At 40.5% G+C, this 18,365-nt stretch overlaps 2 protein-coding genes across 3 annotated transcripts in view; one reads left to right on the top strand and one right to left on the bottom strand.

The window, feature by feature from the left end:
- The window catches only part of LOC133344908 (uncharacterized), an 842,858-nt gene that overhangs the window by 137,130 nt on the left and 687,363 nt on the right, over nucleotides 1-18,365 (bottom strand). The window lies entirely within an intron of this gene.
- Nucleotides 1-18,365, top strand: part of MYG1 (MYG1 exonuclease) — a 101,896-nt gene that overhangs the window by 3,197 nt on the left and 80,334 nt on the right. The window contains exons 3-4 of the mRNA XM_061555225.1: nucleotides 384-543; nucleotides 5,253-5,402. Coding sequence (XP_061411209.1) covers nucleotides 384-543; nucleotides 5,253-5,402 — 310 coding nt within the window. The remainder of the gene's footprint in view (nucleotides 1-383; nucleotides 544-5,252; nucleotides 5,403-18,365) is intronic.

Below are 18,365 nucleotides of genomic sequence, written 5' to 3'. Positions count from 1 at the left end.
CTTCACTTATTTCCACCAAGATATTGCATCTTCAAGTATTTTATTTCATTAGCACATTCGACGAATCTTGTGTTCTCACATGTCTTCGAATGCAGGTTCTTCAAATTGCAATTTGACATTTAGTCTAATGCAGCAAACAAAACTGCACAAACAAGACAGAATGAAATTAAATAATAATAATGTTATGGTAAACGTTATATGAGAAGAAACTTTACCCTTGAATTGTGACATTTGAGTGAATCATTGTGGGATGTTTCGTAATTTATAATATCCCTACTTTCCATAATTTCCAAATATGCCTGAATTACAATATTACAATGCACACTGCATTTTTTATATTAACAAACTGTGGTTGCCATTTGTGCTTGCGCGTGTATGCACAGGTCATTTGCGGAGAGCATGCATAGCCTGTGTGCAGAGAAGCCGTGGGTGACGAAGCTGAGCAGTGCGGGGCTGGTGTACTTGCACTTTGGGGAGGAAGTCATCACCAGCATCACGGGTCTGGGTAAAGAGGATGCCAATGTCACGACGCTCTACAACAAGGTAACTTAGAATACGGTGTTTCACGTATGGGGTTTGATTGCATTGGCGGAGGGCCATTTAAACCTGGTGGAGCCCCTTCTCCTTGGTTAATGGCTCCCTGCCAATATTTGAATCGCACCCAGAATGTATAGATTAAAACAAAAACTTCGAGTATTAGACTTAGAACGACAACAGCTTATCATATTCGTGTCCTGGTTGATAAATTGCTGGCTATTAAGCAACACATTTAGCTATTTTTCCACCAAATGTTGGTGGAAACTGCTTTCACGCAAATACACGATTAGAGCCCTGTGTTTTTGTTCCCAGCATCTCCACGGTGATGATGCAATTGTGCTACTATCATGTTTTTGTATTGTTTGTTGTAACGTTTTTACCCGCCCATACTGGACATCTGGAAAATAGCTTTTATAACTCATCGGATTCCTCCAGGATAAATTAATATTCTGATCATTTATAATGTGCCCATGGGAACTGCATTATACTGAACTACATTATACATATCATCAATGTCCAAAGACAATGCAAGGGATATTAAAGTTTTGTAATTATACTATATTAGAAAAGTTTGGCTGGCTGGAGGGAGGGAGGGAGGGATGGACATGTCCAAACGATGTGCGGGCTGCTAGGGTAAAATTAACAAGTCATATTTAAAAATACTTTTTTTAAAACACGCTTTAATGAAATGTACCGTACTCATAATGGCAAAACTCCACGACTCCAGGAAGTGGCCCCAGTGGTGATTTACAGCCAACGTCAGTTGAGCGTGGACATTTAGACCCAAGCCGAAACATAACATATAAAAAGAATGTTTCCAATTTTTTTAATGATATAATATAGTATTGGCACCAGTATGACATACGTATACCAAGTTTGCAGTCGATACCATATTGGGAAGTGGGTTAAAATTGAGTTACAAGATTTGAGGATACAACAACAGACAGTGAGTTAATAGAAAGCGTGTAAAATGACTTAATTGCATTATTCTCTAAGAATGCACCCTGCACTAAACGGTGCTATACTACAGTTGGATCAGTCATACAGTTACATTTAATACTATTCAAAACTTCCATACCATAATTTTAATTATATCACCACAGAGAGATTTCAAATTAACCATTAGAAGAACTACTCTGGTGTTTGAATTATGTTTTAATTAGGTGCATTTTCGGTGTGAAGATTTCATTTAAGATTTACAAATCGGCAGCTGCTTTGGTAAAGCACATTTGAGGAAATGTTTACGTGAAATAAATTCTCCATAAAAATAATAATTAGTGACCATATAGTGTAGTGATAATTTAATCTTTATCACCATATGCCACTCTGTGAAGGTAAACACTGGCTTGCATCACGTTGGGGAGAAGAAATTTGAGCTCACATTTCTCCAACTGCAAAACTCAGCAGTATTCAGTATGACGCCCGAATTTGGCTCAACTGTTGTCCCTGACAACGTTGTTTTGTATAACTTTGTGATATAGTACTTTGGTTAGATTTCACTGGACCAGTAGCTCTCAACGTTTCTGGATCCACTTGATATTAATTGTAATTGGAAATGGTTACATTCTTTGATGATATAAACCGGTCCTGGGTCTTGCCTAGGTCAACTCAGCCATGTATGAGTATATAATAGGTGACGTTTTGGTCAATGGTCCTTCTTCATTGCACATATGTGTACGCTCATGGAAATCACTGACTATTTAGACTGATTTTTTTTATTGAATGTGTCGGTGTATCATTGTTAAATATCCAGCAGGGGGCAATGTTACATTGGGCACGAGTGATATAATACATCTCATACACCCTGAAATGTAAATTGCACGCCTTGTTACACATTCTTCAAGGAAGCCAAATTGGCACAGAGTTGTGTGTTTCTAGATTGAAGTGTATTTACGGTTTCTTCAATGTTTAGGAACGGGGTTCACTCCTCAAAATACTTGCCTCTTAATTACACCAACAATGTTTTGATTGTGATAAGTCAATAATTTTGATCAAGTGAATGAGTCATGAACATTACCTCCTTGTAATTTTTGTTCTCAATGGCACATTTAATTACCCAGGGGTTTGCTATGGATGGGGCACTCATCTGATGCTGTGTATGGTGCTTACTGTGTAGCTTTTGAGTGTTTGTGTCATGTCCATCCACTGGGTTTTTTGCATTTTCAGGAGAGCGATAAACATTGTGTATTTGTGTGGCCATCTGCCCATCGCTGCTGATTGTTAATTAGGCTTAATATATTCTGCAGCGATGATGAAACGGGGATGGATAAAGCGACTGCATCTACATTTATTGTGAACAAGCCTTAGTTAATGAGGATCAGATTGCATTCAATCCCAGAGTAAAATAACTCGAATGAATGTGAATGCCGTATCCGCTTGTAATATGTGATTACGTCTGGGTGTTTGCATATCAGAGTAAGCCAGACTATAATAATGTCGCCGGTTCAATTCGATCTCCAGCCGTTGAAACAATGAGATAATTTCTGAAATCTCCCTACCCCTCTGTCCATTCAGCAGTCTACATATTTGCAGCACTATCAGTCGATTGACAGGTCCGTGGGTGGTGGGGTAAAACGTTGGTATTCCCCTCTGCTGCCAAGTTGTCTGGCTGGTCAATTCTCTCTATAGGGGCTCTCTACAGTCCCCTCTAGTGGAGGCCCTTCTGCCAGCAGTGGTGTGAGCAAGCAATTGCAGGGCTGCACCTTTATATTTTATATACACATTTATTTATGTAATGACCCCACAATTGTAAATGCCGTTTTCTGCATTTTCATTCATTACATGAATACATATACATTGTGTAACAAAACCCACTGATTTGACATTGGGCACATTGATATTCATATTACAATGCTGTCAGTGTCATTTTTCTGAGATTTACATTTAGAAGTGATGTCTGGGCACTGGGTTAGTTAAACACTGGTGTACACTCTGTGTAATCTACTGTAATTATGCACGGAAGTTCAGAAGGAAGCTGACTTAAGCCTAACATTCAGCGAACTGAGTGCAAGTACAAAGGTGCTGCTGGATCCAATGAAATATTTTATTCCGCATTTTTTTTTGAAACTTCATTTTAAAATTGTAAATTTAATTTGATATGCCTATTACGTTTTAAAATGTCACACGTAGGCTTTCGTGACCAATATGAATCATTATTTATTTTTGACTCGAATTGTGTCGGTGAAATGTGTGTCGTAAACCCTCCTCCACCCGACACAGCCAACATAAAAAATGACTCTTAAGCCATTGGGTTTAACGTCAATGGGTGTGTTGTGCAGTGCAAATGCATGTCACCAACTTTCGAGGATATTTGAATGGAAATTCTTGATGCATTGTTAAGGGTTTTATATTTTACATTTTAAAATAAGCATTGTTCACGCGCATTTTGGAAGGGACTGCATACGTGACATGACAGTCGAAAGAACAGTGTAATTGTGTGTCTTTGGTCCCTGCTACAAGAATCCTGAAGGAAGGAGAATGCATAAACTTTACAATGTTTTAGTTCTTCTTGTTTGTCTCCCTCGGACGCAGAGGATCGAAAATAATTATTTGCACACCAAATGTTGGCGCATCTGCTGACATATTACGTAATTTTCCAAACCACAAGAGCAGATAGACAATTTTCAACAACAAAAAAATCAGTTGAAAACAAACAGTTTGGGTGCAACTTGAACGAGACAAGCAGCAAAGTAGCAATACTAATTTCAGAATACAGTAATGAAATGCTTATGGAGGTATTCGTAAACATCACTTTTTTTTCCAGAAGGTAGATAACATGGGTCAAATGCGGGCTGAGAATCGGGTTTAGTGTTGAAATATGACTGCACAAAAAAATATTTCTTAAGTATTGGTTTTGCATTTCATTTGGTCCTATTGCAGCTCTGAGAATTAAAAACACCAGTTTTTCATTCGATAAAAAGTCATAGAATGTTAGGGAAACTGAGATCTCAACTCTGTAACGGATACAAATGCTACATGAAGCGTTGATTTTCTCAATGTAAGTTAATCTTGTTGCCATTCTATCGCTCACGGGGAGGGTCACTGCTCTGTGAGAGTTGACTGGTAGATATATAGCCCCGGGGCTTTAAGCGAGAGCACGGGGGGGTGGGCGGGTGGGCGGGCAGAGGGGGCCCTAGAGGGGAGCGGATTGCGGTGAAGGGGATGAGAAAGGGGATGAGTGTCGGAGCGCGGTTCGGTTGTGGGGGAGAGCAGGGAGGAGGCAGTGTGGTCTGTGGCGATGGTGGGGGGAGCGGTGGTGTAGCGGTTAGCGCTACGCTGCGCAACGAACCTGCAGACCCGAGTTAGATTCCCGCTCACGGCCACCAACAACCCAGTGACGATTATCTTAACCGGTCCTGGGCCTCCCCTAGGTCGACTCAGCCTCAAATGAGTACCCGGTGCGGCGTGTAAACATCGCCACTGGGGAGACAAAGGCGGCGGGGCGTGGTGCTGGCCACCCACCCCCTTCGTGTGCGTGCCGTTCTGGCCTTCGTAGGCGCTCGCTAACAGCACTTGCCCCAACAGTCTGTTGCAGGCTACACGGGGGATCTTTGTCTTTTTGGTGGTGGTGCGAGGGACGGGCGGGCGAGAGGGGGGGGGGGTGCTTTGATAACATCAAGGTGATGGAGGGGCCTTGTTGACTTGAGGTAGTTGTACGTTGTTGTCAGTGTCCCCGAAGGATCATCATTCTGTGTGGCCATTTTTCCGCCCGCTAGATGTATGAGAAATTTGTCGAGGAAGTGGACGCCATCGACAACGGAATCTCGCAGCATGACGGCGAGCCTCGCTATGCCATCACGACCGGGCTGAGTGCGCGTGTTGGAAGGCTCAACCCGATGTGGAATGACCCCGACCACAGCGGCGATGTGAGTACACGTGCGTACGTGCAGGCGGATGTACAAAAAAGCGTGCAGAAGCGCATATGAAAAGCACACGTGCATTTTCCAAAAAACATCAGCAATTACTGAGGAAGTACATTGGGGTCTTGTCCTAGGTCACCCTCAAAATAAATTTGAGGAAATATGACCGATTGACGGCAGTAGTGATACTTTGATTGAGGATTCATCAGTCCTCATCACAGCTAACGTCACATCACTGTTTAAGTGACATTGATTGTGAATGTTCAAAATAATTAATGGATGCTCCTGTTATTCCGAGTTAAAATCCAGACAGCAGAGTCCATTATTAAAACTGGTTCGCAATTTGATTGTGCTGATGGTCCCAGGCCAATCCACATTGGCTGCACCAAAGTACATAATGTATTGCATAAATAAGTACTTTTGCCTTCATCTATTATTGTAACTCGATCCTTGCCATGCACCTAACTTCATAAAGCATAATCGAGTGGCATGTGGTGCTGAGTAAAAGGCTTAACATGTGACTACAACGTTCTGTGGTGTCACCTTTCCACCAGCTGTTCGCTATGTATTGTGGCTGTTAAATTGTGTAATGTTGGAAAAAACGGTGCTATCCTGCATCAGATTACTGTGATAGCATAATTGAGATTGACGTGAATTAGTGAAACAAATCTTAAAACCGTAAATAAATAAAGATCGCTCAGATTTTCATCAATCTTTCAAAGATTTGCTGATCTGAATCAAATTCAATGACCTTTTCGAGCTGTTTGGGGAAATTCAGCAGCCAAAATAAAGTGACATGGAGCCCAAAAACGAATTGTAATATTTAGACAGATGTGCACTGAATAGGGACACATCACAACACTCCCAGTATGCTTTGGATGTCAAGATGCCATGACCATTCTTGCTCATGGTCTGAAAAATACCACAACTTCCGGCTTCCTTTAGCTGGTGGCTACCACTGTGTTTGCATAATGTGTAAGAATGATCATTATCATAAATACTGTCATGTACTTTAAACCTACAAACTTAGAGGTATTTACACTTTGGGCTAATGACATTAAACCGGTCGTATGTGAATTAAACATCCAATCTGATGCTAAAAAGAAATCGCTTAAAAGACGTTAAAATAATCGTTGGCTGCCTGCTTCAGAATATTTTTTTCTCGCTAAGATTCTGTATTAGAATCCCAAAGTTCCATGCCAAGTAAAAAAACAAGGTTTCTTGTTTATTACATTGGTGGTCATAGCTTAATGACTTAAGATAACATTTAAAATACAAATGTGATTTTTCAAAAAATGTAGAAATTCAGTCTGGCACTTCTCAGAGTACATTTATTTGATAATTACTGCAAAAGTAAAACCTATTTTGCATTAAATGCAGAATAGTACAGAGATGAGACTAGGGTCTTTATGCATCCTTCAAATTCTCTTTAAAATTCTTTGCATTCACGTGCAACACTGGGTCTGTACTTCACAATGGCAGCTGCTCGTGATACGTTCATGACACGGAGCAGTGATCAGATGTCCTTATAGATAAAATGTATCTTGAATTAACAACCATTATTTAATTGTATTTATTATTATTGTATCGTATAAGTACCATCCGGATATTCTTTGGGTCTTTTGGTGAAGTCACGTTGCTTTTTGTTATTTCTTTGTTATTTTTTTTTTACCTTTCTATGTGATTTTACCGAAAGACCCAAAGAATATGAATTCCTGCAGTCACGAAAGCTTTAAATCAAGATTTACCATTCGGATGATTAGTATTCGGGAAAAAATAGTGGAGAAAGCCACCTGAAGAAAACACTTGCACTGAACAGCCATAGAGATGTTTGACTTCAGTGAACCCCACAGGACAGCTGTCAAACTGACCTTTACTGATTGATGATACATTCAATAAAACAATACAGATATGCGTATATATGTAGCACTCGGCGTGTGGAATATCCCTGGGTGATTACAATAAAAAAAGCAAAAAAGCCATTGTCCAATCAATCAAATTGCAACCCAGTGTAAGGTGATGTTGAGGCTCAAAATTGGTCATCATGCTGTTCAGACGATCATTGATAGCCTTTGAACCTCAAAACCCATGTTTTCGGTGAGTGTTTCACATATTGACCCCATTTCACAAATAAACACCGTGACAAAGTCAGACGTGTGACATGAGCTTGAAAAGGTCATTGTGCAAAATGTGTTAACTGTGCTCCCCCATCCACCCTAACAGCCTAGACTTGGGTTTTTTTTGTTCTTCGATGGTGCTGATGAATACAGTTTTAATAATGATGTTGTAAAGGATGTAATTTTTTAAGTTGCATGAAGCTAATCGATATATATATATATACTACCTATATTTTATTCTCTCACACGTGCACATTAGGGTAATGGGTTTGTTTTAATTTGTGTTCTTTGAAGCTGTCTGTATATAAATGGTTGTTTTTCCTTGCAAAATGTGCAAAATGATTTGCACATACGGAATTAGTGTCTATACCAACTTAAGTGCAATCTTTCACTTCCCAATGTGTTTACGTTTTGTGAATTCTGATTATATGAGGTGTTGCAAAACTATATCCTGCCTTGTTAACCTAGGCCATCCATAGAGTAACAACCAGTACAAGACTGATTATAATTATAAGCAGTCTGTACATTAACATGGTGATATAAAATTATTTTGTGTGGTGTTGCAAAATGCCACAATACCAGTGGAAAAATTGTTGGAAGTACAAGTCAATGCTAGATTAGGTGTAGTTATTCTTCATATTGTCCCTATAGGAGACATCAAAAGGAGATTTTTTTGGGTCATATCTTTCAATGTTGGTCCCCAGTGTGATTTTTCCAGGAAAGCTTTGCTGAGTCAATATTAATTTTCAGGAGGGTTCTGCTTTGAGGATGTTTGGCCAGTCTAGTTAATGTAACTTGAAGTGTTATTGAATGTAGGCAGAACATTTCTGGAGTTGATTCTTAAAAAGTAGTACCCTTGACTGCTTTGGCCTAATCGTTATATAGTAACTGAATATGACTACAGTTTGATTATTATATAATTATGTGCTAAATATGGGAATTAGAAGGCAAAGGTCTTCACATCGCTTTCAGAGGGCCCAAGTGTTAATGTGCTTTAGCACTCGTGAAAAGTCTGTCATTGCAGATACACCAGCAGCACCAGGCCATTAACCCATGACTCCTTCCCCATGCTGTGAGGATTTACTGCTGGAATGCGTATGTTTGTATCAATATAATACCACTATAGATGTCATGTGTCGGGTGAATTCTAATATTTGCATTTGCTCTGTGGAGAACATCAGCATACAGCCACAACCATTGACAAATGGCAAATCATTTTATCATAATATAATTCAACATACCTATAAAATATACACATTCACCTATACAAAAAAACACAATAACATGCATTTACAAGGTGCATACCAAATCTCCCTGCCAAGTCCCTCAATCTCCGCCTCCTGAGCAAGGTTTATCGGAATGGCACGGGCGTTTGATATGCACCTCTTACAAATGTTATTGCAGGCCGCCAAATAAATTACGAACGCTCTTAGCAGTGATATTTAAGGCCCAATGTGCTCTGGTTGAAACCAACAGAATGCCATTAACTCATAGGTGTATATGTACACAGAAAGCTTTCCAAATTACAGTCCTCGACAAAATACATGTCAAACTTGACACTCCTCATGGTAAGCAAATATACCGACTGAATATTCTGCTAATTTGACAAAATTAAATCCATAATTCACAAAGCTGCAATATCCAACAATTAATGTATTATATTTACCCTTTGCTTTCCCATTATTGGGAAATGTACTCTTGACTGCAAATATTGTGTTGATGTCTTGTAAACTTTGATGAAGCGCAAACGGGTAGCGCGTACTGTGTGAGCAACTGGGCTGATTTCTTAACAGGGCCATCAAGTTGGGACTAGTTGTATCATGTTTTACTCGACAGTGTTTGATACCACATTTTAGTTGATTCAACCTTCATGTCTATAACTTTGTACATTTTACTGTTTGGGTAAGATAACTTTTATACAATACAGTGCCTTGCTCATAGCATATGAAACTGAATTTCACCCCAGGGAAAAAAAAAATACCTTAAAAACTATCGTATCTGGGCTCATGGCTTCCAGTTCAAACCCACATTGATTCTCCTACTTGTGTTTTTAAGGCTTTAAATGAGCTTCCTCCACCATACATCCAGGAGTTGATTCAGCAACACACCTCCACTGAGATCTCTTGAGCTCTACCAATCGTGCCCTACTTAGTTGTAACTGTGCTCCAGGCTTCGAACCTGTGGTGACCACCGGGCTGTCTGCATGGTGCCCAGGCTCTGGAATTCCCTGCCCCTGGTGGTCAGGAACTCACAGTCAATGGAGACGTTTTAAGTCCCACATTAAGACCCCCACCACCTGTTTATCAAGGCTTCATCTTTCTCTCTCTATTGTACTCTACCTCGTCTCTTTAGTCTTTTTCTTGCGTGGTTATTTCTCGCTTATTTTCCTTATTTATATGCATGGCTCTCTGCGATCCACTGTTTAAGGGTGCCTTATACATCAAAATTGTTATGCTAATGGTGTGATCACTCAGCCCTGCCACTAAGGAATTGTCCTGAACGTTCCAGTGTTTGTATCCGATAACCTGGCTGACCACTTAATACCAGCTGAGATTTTGGTGTAATGAGTTTGCAGTCCATGTACAAATACATATAGCTTTGTGATTTGTGTTTGCAAAAGCTATACAATTGTTAGGTATGCATGCCGTGCTCTATATTTAAGTTAATGGAAATGCAAAATGTGTAAACATGTAAAATATTACATTGGGGAAATGTGTATTTAAAATGGGACAAAATCACAATGATGTATAAACTTATATTCCAACTCCTTTCTTTTTTGAGAAAAGGTTCACCGATTCTGAAGACTCTTTGGGGTGTTTGTTTACCCAGGAATGCCTCGCTGAGTCAAAACTCTTTCATGAGGGTCCTGACAAGTTTTCAGAGTAGGGAGTGATATCGATCTTTGCAATCCAAATTGTGTAATTTTCAGAAAAAAATTGAGCATTGGGATGTTTGGCCAATACCATTAACCAAAAATGTGTACCTTTACATACTAGGAATGATCAGTTTAAGTCGGGGTTACGTTCTTAGAAAACGCGACTTAAACTAATATGACATTAACTTGTCAGCTATTTCCTATAAGAATTTACTAAAATACAGGAGATGCTTTCCTGCACTCTAATACTCCATATGTAAAGTCTTAATAAATCACGAATTATGCAATTTTATGAGGAAGAATAACACTAAATAATAGAGGAAAGTCAGTACAAGGTATATTTGCACGCAAATAAAACATTTTCCATAAACCCATAAAATATGATACGTAATAAGTACTCGGTGTACTTAGGTACAAAAGTATTTACATACAGTGTATTTTTTTTTTAAAGGGGAGTTATGTGACGTGAGTCGAGGGAGGTGGATTGTCGAGTTTTGGAGAATGACAACAACAAATGAAGCAGCACAGAGTACCACTACGCTGCTTAAAGTAGTCCCTCTGCCACGCAAGAGCAAGCATGTGCATCACAACAAAAAACCCAATTAAGTGAGTGATCGAGCAACTCACACGTGATAATAAGAAATTTTGTAAACGACGGAAAACTGATCGATGACTTGAACTGATAGTAATGTCCCCGATTTGGCAACGATGGTAAAACGATAAGACGTAAACTGATACGACTTAAACTGGTAATTGTCGGTAGATTATTTTAAAGCTGTGCTATTTGCAATTTGACAATTTTTCATTGCCCGTATCTTAGCACTGTTGTTTTTATTTGTCCAGGTCTCTCAAAATTATGTGTATGCATGGCCTCTGATCATTGAAGGTTATATACATCTTTTTTTAAATATACATCTGTCAATTAAAGACCGTTTTCTTTTAGTAGGAATATATATTTTTTATTAAAGGCAAGGGGCCCTCTTTCAGCGACATATTCTCTTGGGGCAAAGTGTTGTTAATGAACATGGCACACAGGGGTGATGTGCTCAGGACCATACATGCGTGGCTGCTTTTGGTCCCCCAATGTTTAGAGGTTTTCATATCTTCAAGGTAACATTTTTATTCTGAATCAAGCCGAGTAGAGGTGCAGTTTTCCGAAATCTATTTAATCACAGGCTCCATTCGGGAATGGAGCGCATGAAATGTTAATATTACGATGCCCTTTTATTAATATTCTTCAGCACCCTGTTTCGTGCCAATGACTGATGATGCACAATTTGCAGTTTCTTTCTCGATTTATATCAGCACAGGCTGGGATTACAGGACTGAAGGATTGCACTGGAAAATGTGTTTTGTTATTGATCAAAAACTGACATTTTTACGTGTGAAAAGTGTGCATCCCAGAGAGGCTAATTTAATCAGCGGAATTCAGATTAGTAGGGAGAGTGGAGATGGGATGCACGAATGTTGCTACAAGGCGGCCAAATTGGAGGCTATAAAACATGCATTTTTGGTGGATTTAATATAAATTGTGTTTCATTGACTCCATCGACTATACTATACCCAAACACTGAGAAAACTTTAGTGTGTCATTTGCCTAGCTTTTTTGAAAATGTGCATGTAGTAGCAAATTGCATAGCTCTATAATGATGAATGTCTTAATGAAATCTACATCATGGGCTTATCAACCAAACATTGTTTTTTTCTTCCGTTAACCTTTTACTCCAAATGTATTCCAATTGTGCTATTGGTGTCATGTCATGAGACAAAGGTAATGCCCATTCTGAGCCGATATGGAGCAGTGTAAGAGCTCTAACCGTAGGTAAGAGGAATGGCTTGTGGAAGGTGATACTACAAGTAACCTATGAGCCACACTCGGGGTCCAATGTTGCACCCGCTTCGAGATATTACTTCGCATGGCAGAGGTGAATTTTGCCGAATTAAGTGAAAACCCTAATGGAATAATAAGGGTATTTTCTGGTTATTTCTGACTTTACTAACACACCATCTGCTGTCTGCACTTGAGAATCAATTTCATCAGCTACAATGTTCTGTGATGACAACCATTCCAGTATTAGCCATTGCTCGTGGAAGTGTATCACTAACTTCAAAGATGTCCATAGCAAAGAGCACTGCCTGTCCACGGAAGCCATATCGACCGAATACTCGAGTGAATTTGATGATGTTCACGAAAGGTGAAAGGGATAACGCTTGATAATTATCAACATCTATTATAATAGATGTTGATAATTATCAACATCTATTATAATAGATGTTGATAATTATCAACATCTATTATAATGGATGTTGTTCTGGCTGTGGTAAGACTCGAATCGCATATGGAATTTCACCAGGATCCAAATTATTCCATTGAGCTTTTGGCGGTGCAGCTCTATTGTTACTGCTGATGTGTGGCTTGCAACGTGAATACATTTGCAATGTTTGCTTTGATGACAATTCGGTTGGTAAATAGTGCAATGCAATTTTCATTACCTCGTACTCTGTAAATATTATTTGGATAGCAGCGTTTGGTGCAGACTTCACAGATTTGATTACAGAATGTATTGAAAAGGGCAACACTCAACCAATTTGTCCACCACAACCAGCTTAATTTTGAAATGGAAATGGAAAAAACATCAATATAAATGTTAAAAGTTTGCTTTAAATGGGGTTAGTGCAAAAATTACATCACGGACCATGCATTGTCCCATTGGATGCACTACATCATAATAAACCTTTGTAAAGACACCAAAGCATTGAATGTGACTGTTGACCTTAAATAAGGAAAAATACAATAAATAGTACCAAAAAAAATATGTTCCAGGCGAGTTTTGAACTCTCGACTCCTACGTTGGTATTCATATATATTTTTCCCAAAACGTGTTCGCAAAGCTCTCGTCGAATAAGGCTTGCATACAAAATATAATTTGCTTTAAACGGTGCAATTGATTAATTGATGCTGATTTTGATTCAGGCTTGCATTGTGTCTGGATCTGAGTGTGTGTGCTAAAGTTGGGATCGATTGGACAACTGGAACTGGACGACATTTTGATTACAAGATTAGACGACGGCTTAGAGGAATGAAGTTTAATAACTCGATGGGACAAGGGGAACAGGACGACATTTTGATTACAAGATTTGACGACGACATACAAACAGAGGAATGAAGTTGAATAATTTTTTTTCACAGTTTCGTTTAACTCGCCGTCGAAAAGTACGTCAATTATGCAGCGCCTGCTGCCGCATCAACGCTTGCCTGATTTAATAGATTATTTTGTAAATGAATCTGCCTGAGACACGTGGCGCCTGCTTCTTGGGCGATGATTCGAGAGTGTAGGGACCCGCGGCGTTTTTGACCTACACAAATCTATATATATAAATAATAAGGCGTCCTTACAAAATGTTAATTGCTTTAAAGGAGCCAATTAATTGTTTAATTGATACGGATTTTGATACAGGCATGCATTTTGTCACCGCAACTGAGTACGTGTGCAAAATTAGGGATTTATTGGACAACGGGAAGTGGACGAAATGTAGATTACAAGATTTGACCACGACACAGCTTTCAAGTTAAATAAAACCGTTGAAAAATAAGGCATCAATCACAGAACACGATATGAATAGTGGCTGAGACAGAAAAACGAGTTGCTCAAGCTATTTAAATAAAAACAGGGCAATTTTATTTTGAATAAGTTGAATAATTTATCCTACCATTTAATGGAAACCCACTGACTGTACACGTATTAATTCATTTTTAATGTATCCCATGTCTCCCCTGCAAAGGAGATTTGATTCATTGGGCTCTCACTTGGTTGTAAATTTAATTTATGAACGAAACAGTCTTTCCATTCTTACTGACCATGTAGCCACCCCTATAAAGTGTATCTTATTTACTTTTGTATACTGCATGAGTAGCATTGCTTAGTGATCAATCATAATGGTGTCATGAATATTTACAAGTCTTTTTTTTCAAGACTAGTCTACATTTTGCAAATATCGTCATCAGTCACTTGCTCCTGGCTGGAGCGTAGTGGTCCCCACGAGACACCGCAAGGCAACCCTATCCTGACCGCGCCCCCACCGAGAGCAGTCCAAGACCATGGTGTTTGACGTCAGCCTCAACAGTGGCGTACATCCACATCAACCGTCGTCTCTTCCGATCTCGGCTCCAGTCCCGTGGTAGCGCCGCTGTTGATGATGATGGTGCACAGGGCTCTGGTGCGATCGGCTGTGGCGTCCGCCCCGGACAACATCGGTCCAAAGGAGGAGAAGTTTATGGACCTCGGCGTCGGTGATGTACTCGCTAAAGTCGATGCAGAGTATCCGTCACAGACACCACTGGTCGATTGCATCCAGTTTCCTACGCAGATACGCTGTTATTGATCACGTCTCTGAGCAATACACCAGTACGGGGAGGATGCATGCTTTGTTGAGGCAGATGTTTGTTGCCATTGTAATCCTGGAGCACCCGATGTATCTCTCGTGCAGTTTCACACACCGCTTCTCGTATGTTAAAGGTTGTGCTGAGTTAGGTGAACGATTTTACCACTTCAGCATTGTTGCGTGCTGTTTGTGCTTGGTTCAGAGCATCTGGCTGCTCAAAAGTGGTCTGTATTTTGGTTTTTGCCCAGGCCGAATTTTCAAGTTACAATTTGCATAATCTCCAGTGCAAGGCGTAGCACTTCGAGCATCTCAGCCAGCAGGGCAACATCATCTGCATGGTCCAGGTCGGTGAGCACTTGGGTGCCTAGGGTTGCTCCCAGATTACGTTGGTGGACTCTGCATTGCGCAATCCAGTCCATTGCGGCAAAATATGGGATCTTTCCAATCACACGTATATTTAAATGTGTGGGACTTGGGTTGCAAGATGATAAGAATGTACTTGCAACTTTGCGTCATGAAGGACAAGACTGCCATAGAGTGGATCACAACTAACTTTAACTGAAGCCCCTTTTTTTTTACTCAGAATCGCCTAATTTTCAAGACTCTTACAAAATGTCGTCCTACGTATGGTTACACGAAGGTGGAAACCAGAGAACCGAGAGAAAACATACATGAATGATGGGAGAATTAACCCATTCCTGCGGAGGGAGCTGGTAGGAACGTTGGGTTGCTCGGTCAATGGCCAGGGTCAACGGCGGCGTGGTGTATTCCGCAAATATGCCCGACTGTGAGGACGGGCACAAGCCGGCGTGAGTAGGTTAAACGTTGAGTTTTATAAGGGCACCACGGGGTGACCAGCCCCTCCCCACCCAGCCCCACCCCTCCCACCCCCTACCGATCCCCACTCTCCCCACCCAGCTCCACTCTCCCCACCCAGCCCCACTCTCCCCACCCAGCCCGTCTCCACCGAGCCCCACCCTCCCCACCCAGCCCCTCCCCACCCTCCCCTCCCCACCCAGCCCCTCCCTCCCCACCCAGCCCCTCCCCACCCTCCCCTCTCCACCCAGCCCCACCCCTCCCATTTTTGGAAACACGACGGACGGACACAATAATCCCCTGTGGGCTGGTGTAACCAGGAGGTTCCTACCAGTAAAACTACAAATACGTAGTGATGGGCAACAAACTGGCTGTACTACCTCCTGCAGTCACATTTTCTTCCTGTAGGTGGGTGTCTCTAGCACCAGTACACCCCATCCAAGACACTGCATTAAAGAGAGATGAGCCACCACACCTGGCTAACTTAGGTAGCCATTTGACTGTTTCCTTATGCTGTTCACCAATTCTGGTAACGTCTTGAAAAAGAGGAAGAAAATCATCCTTGTAATGCTTTCCTCTTTCAATTCAAAGGCTGAAAGTGCACGATGACGTACGGAGAGAAGCATACTTGGAATAACGTGGGTTATAGAACACAAGCAGGTTAAATGAATCATGTTGGCTGTTAAGAAAAGTAAGCAAGTGGGTTTTGGGCAGGGGCACTGTGCTGGAAGGGATGATGGCCGATGGTCAAGAATATTGATAAGTGGTGGCAGCCAAGGGAGGGAATTCACCCAGCAGAGTGTCCACCATGGAGATGAAGCTATGAAATCAGCTCGTGCAGGCTGGACTTACACCACAGGACCGTGGGTAATGTCGTCGGCTTGGCGTGACCTTAGTCCGGCAGTGGATTGATCATGGTTTTTATGATGATGACTCGCGATATCTTCCAGGACGCATGAGATGACGTTACATGGCGTATGATGGGCCGACGTGAGATGGCGTCGCACCGTGACGTCATTGTGTGTGACATTGGCATCTGACAACACCTTGGTGAAAAGGCTTTACTATTTAGAGCTATTTTTATCACCGCGTTTTGGAAAACTCTTTGATCAAATTGGGCAGTTTTAAATCTAATAAGTTCCTTCTAGCAACATTTTTTTTACAAATATTGCAAAGTCTTGTTCACATTGGGTCATCTCTACATGCCCTCTCCTCTACAGATGGACATCAAAGCAAATTATTTCAATCTGAGCTGGAAAGTATTGAAACAACAATTACTAACCCATAATCTGTCATTAATATACAGTATTTCCACAATGGTTACTGCAGCTCTTTGGGCAGAGCTAGCTTATGAAAGTTCAATGTCATCTTCATAATCATGCTGACAAATTGCAGGTAATTCATGACTTTGACAAAAGTGCCAGTTTGGGAACGAGGTTAGGGGACATGTAGACCAGTTGAGAGCCAATGGGGGTGATTAGAGAGCACTGCATGAGCAATGTGGCTGTCAAGTACACCTCAAGGCTGCGCTAAATGCCTTCCATTATATTTACTTTTGGTGCTATGAAACCTCACGTTGAACTTACAGTGGGACGACGAATGATCCACTCGAGAAGGCAGTTGGCATGCTCGTGAAACTTCACACGTGTGTATGTCTACGCCTTTGTGAGTGCTCTGAATTTTGAGGTCAGAGTAATTGCATGACTGCATTTGTATATTGTGTGTGCTTTGGTGACTGCCTGAGTACAGTGTATATAAGCCTGCTCACACATTACCTTGACATTATAATGACCAGTAAGTTGCCCTGTACTTTACCAGGCGTCAGGAAAATTGATTTGAATGCAAGAGATTACAGACAGCTTGTGCAAGATGTTTATGTGATTCCGTGTTGTCTTCTTGAACAACTTTCATTCATATAGTATTCATAGTATGGCAGTGACGACTTACCAATTAGCCAGCTGTTTTGAATATAGTTGCAAAGCCGTGGTTTGAAGCGAATGCTGTTTTTCTCTCTATGATTTCAAACATTAGGGCTGTCCTCTTGTGGCCCATAATGTAACGTTTTTTACGACTCTATTTGTTCCCATGATTGGTCAAGATTTGTATTTTCAGCTCTTTTACTATTGTGCAGATTAAAAGTTAACATTGCAAAACCTCTGTAATGTCATGACTATCAATATTGTTAGAATCACTTGAAATAGAAAATAAAGCCAACCACACACACTGAAAAATAGTCTGTCCAAAGGCCTTTCAATCAAATTCAGGTACATACCTAAATTTGTAGCTGTACTGCATAGTCAATACCTTAGTATGGCATAAAAGCCATACTAAGGTATTGATTGTGATGAATATCGTAGGTCTGAACAGCAAAGGGTGAAGCTGGTAAATAATTAAACAAACCCAACATAGTACATTACCAACCATGCTAATCGGAGGTAGACAGAGCCAGTGTATTAAATGTGTGAATTGTTATGACATTGACTATTGAATAGACTCATGGTTACATAATTTGTCTTCTCCCAAACTTAAGATTATTCATTGAGTTAGCCCAAATGTTGTAGAAGGCTGCTACTAATCAGATTAATTAAATTATTGACATGTCTTCTCTACCAGATACTAATTGCAATGAGGAATAACCAGTTTTCCCATTTTGATAGTCCTCATGGCATTGCAATGGCCAGAGGTGGTATAGACAGTATCATACCATATAGTCCAGACTTTATTTTCAGGATGGTGAATTGGTTAATTTAGAAAGGACGATTGTAGGATTATATTCAT

The sequence above is a fragment of the Lethenteron reissneri genome, chromosome 20 (genome assembly GCF_015708825.2).
Source record: "Lethenteron reissneri isolate LAM-NWPU_2019-01 chromosome 20, ASM1570882v1, whole genome shotgun sequence".
In the NCBI taxonomy this organism is placed as follows: domain Eukaryota; kingdom Metazoa; phylum Chordata; class Hyperoartia; order Petromyzontiformes; family Petromyzontidae; genus Lethenteron; species Lethenteron reissneri.
This window is presented reverse-complemented; position numbering and strand designations above follow the sequence as displayed.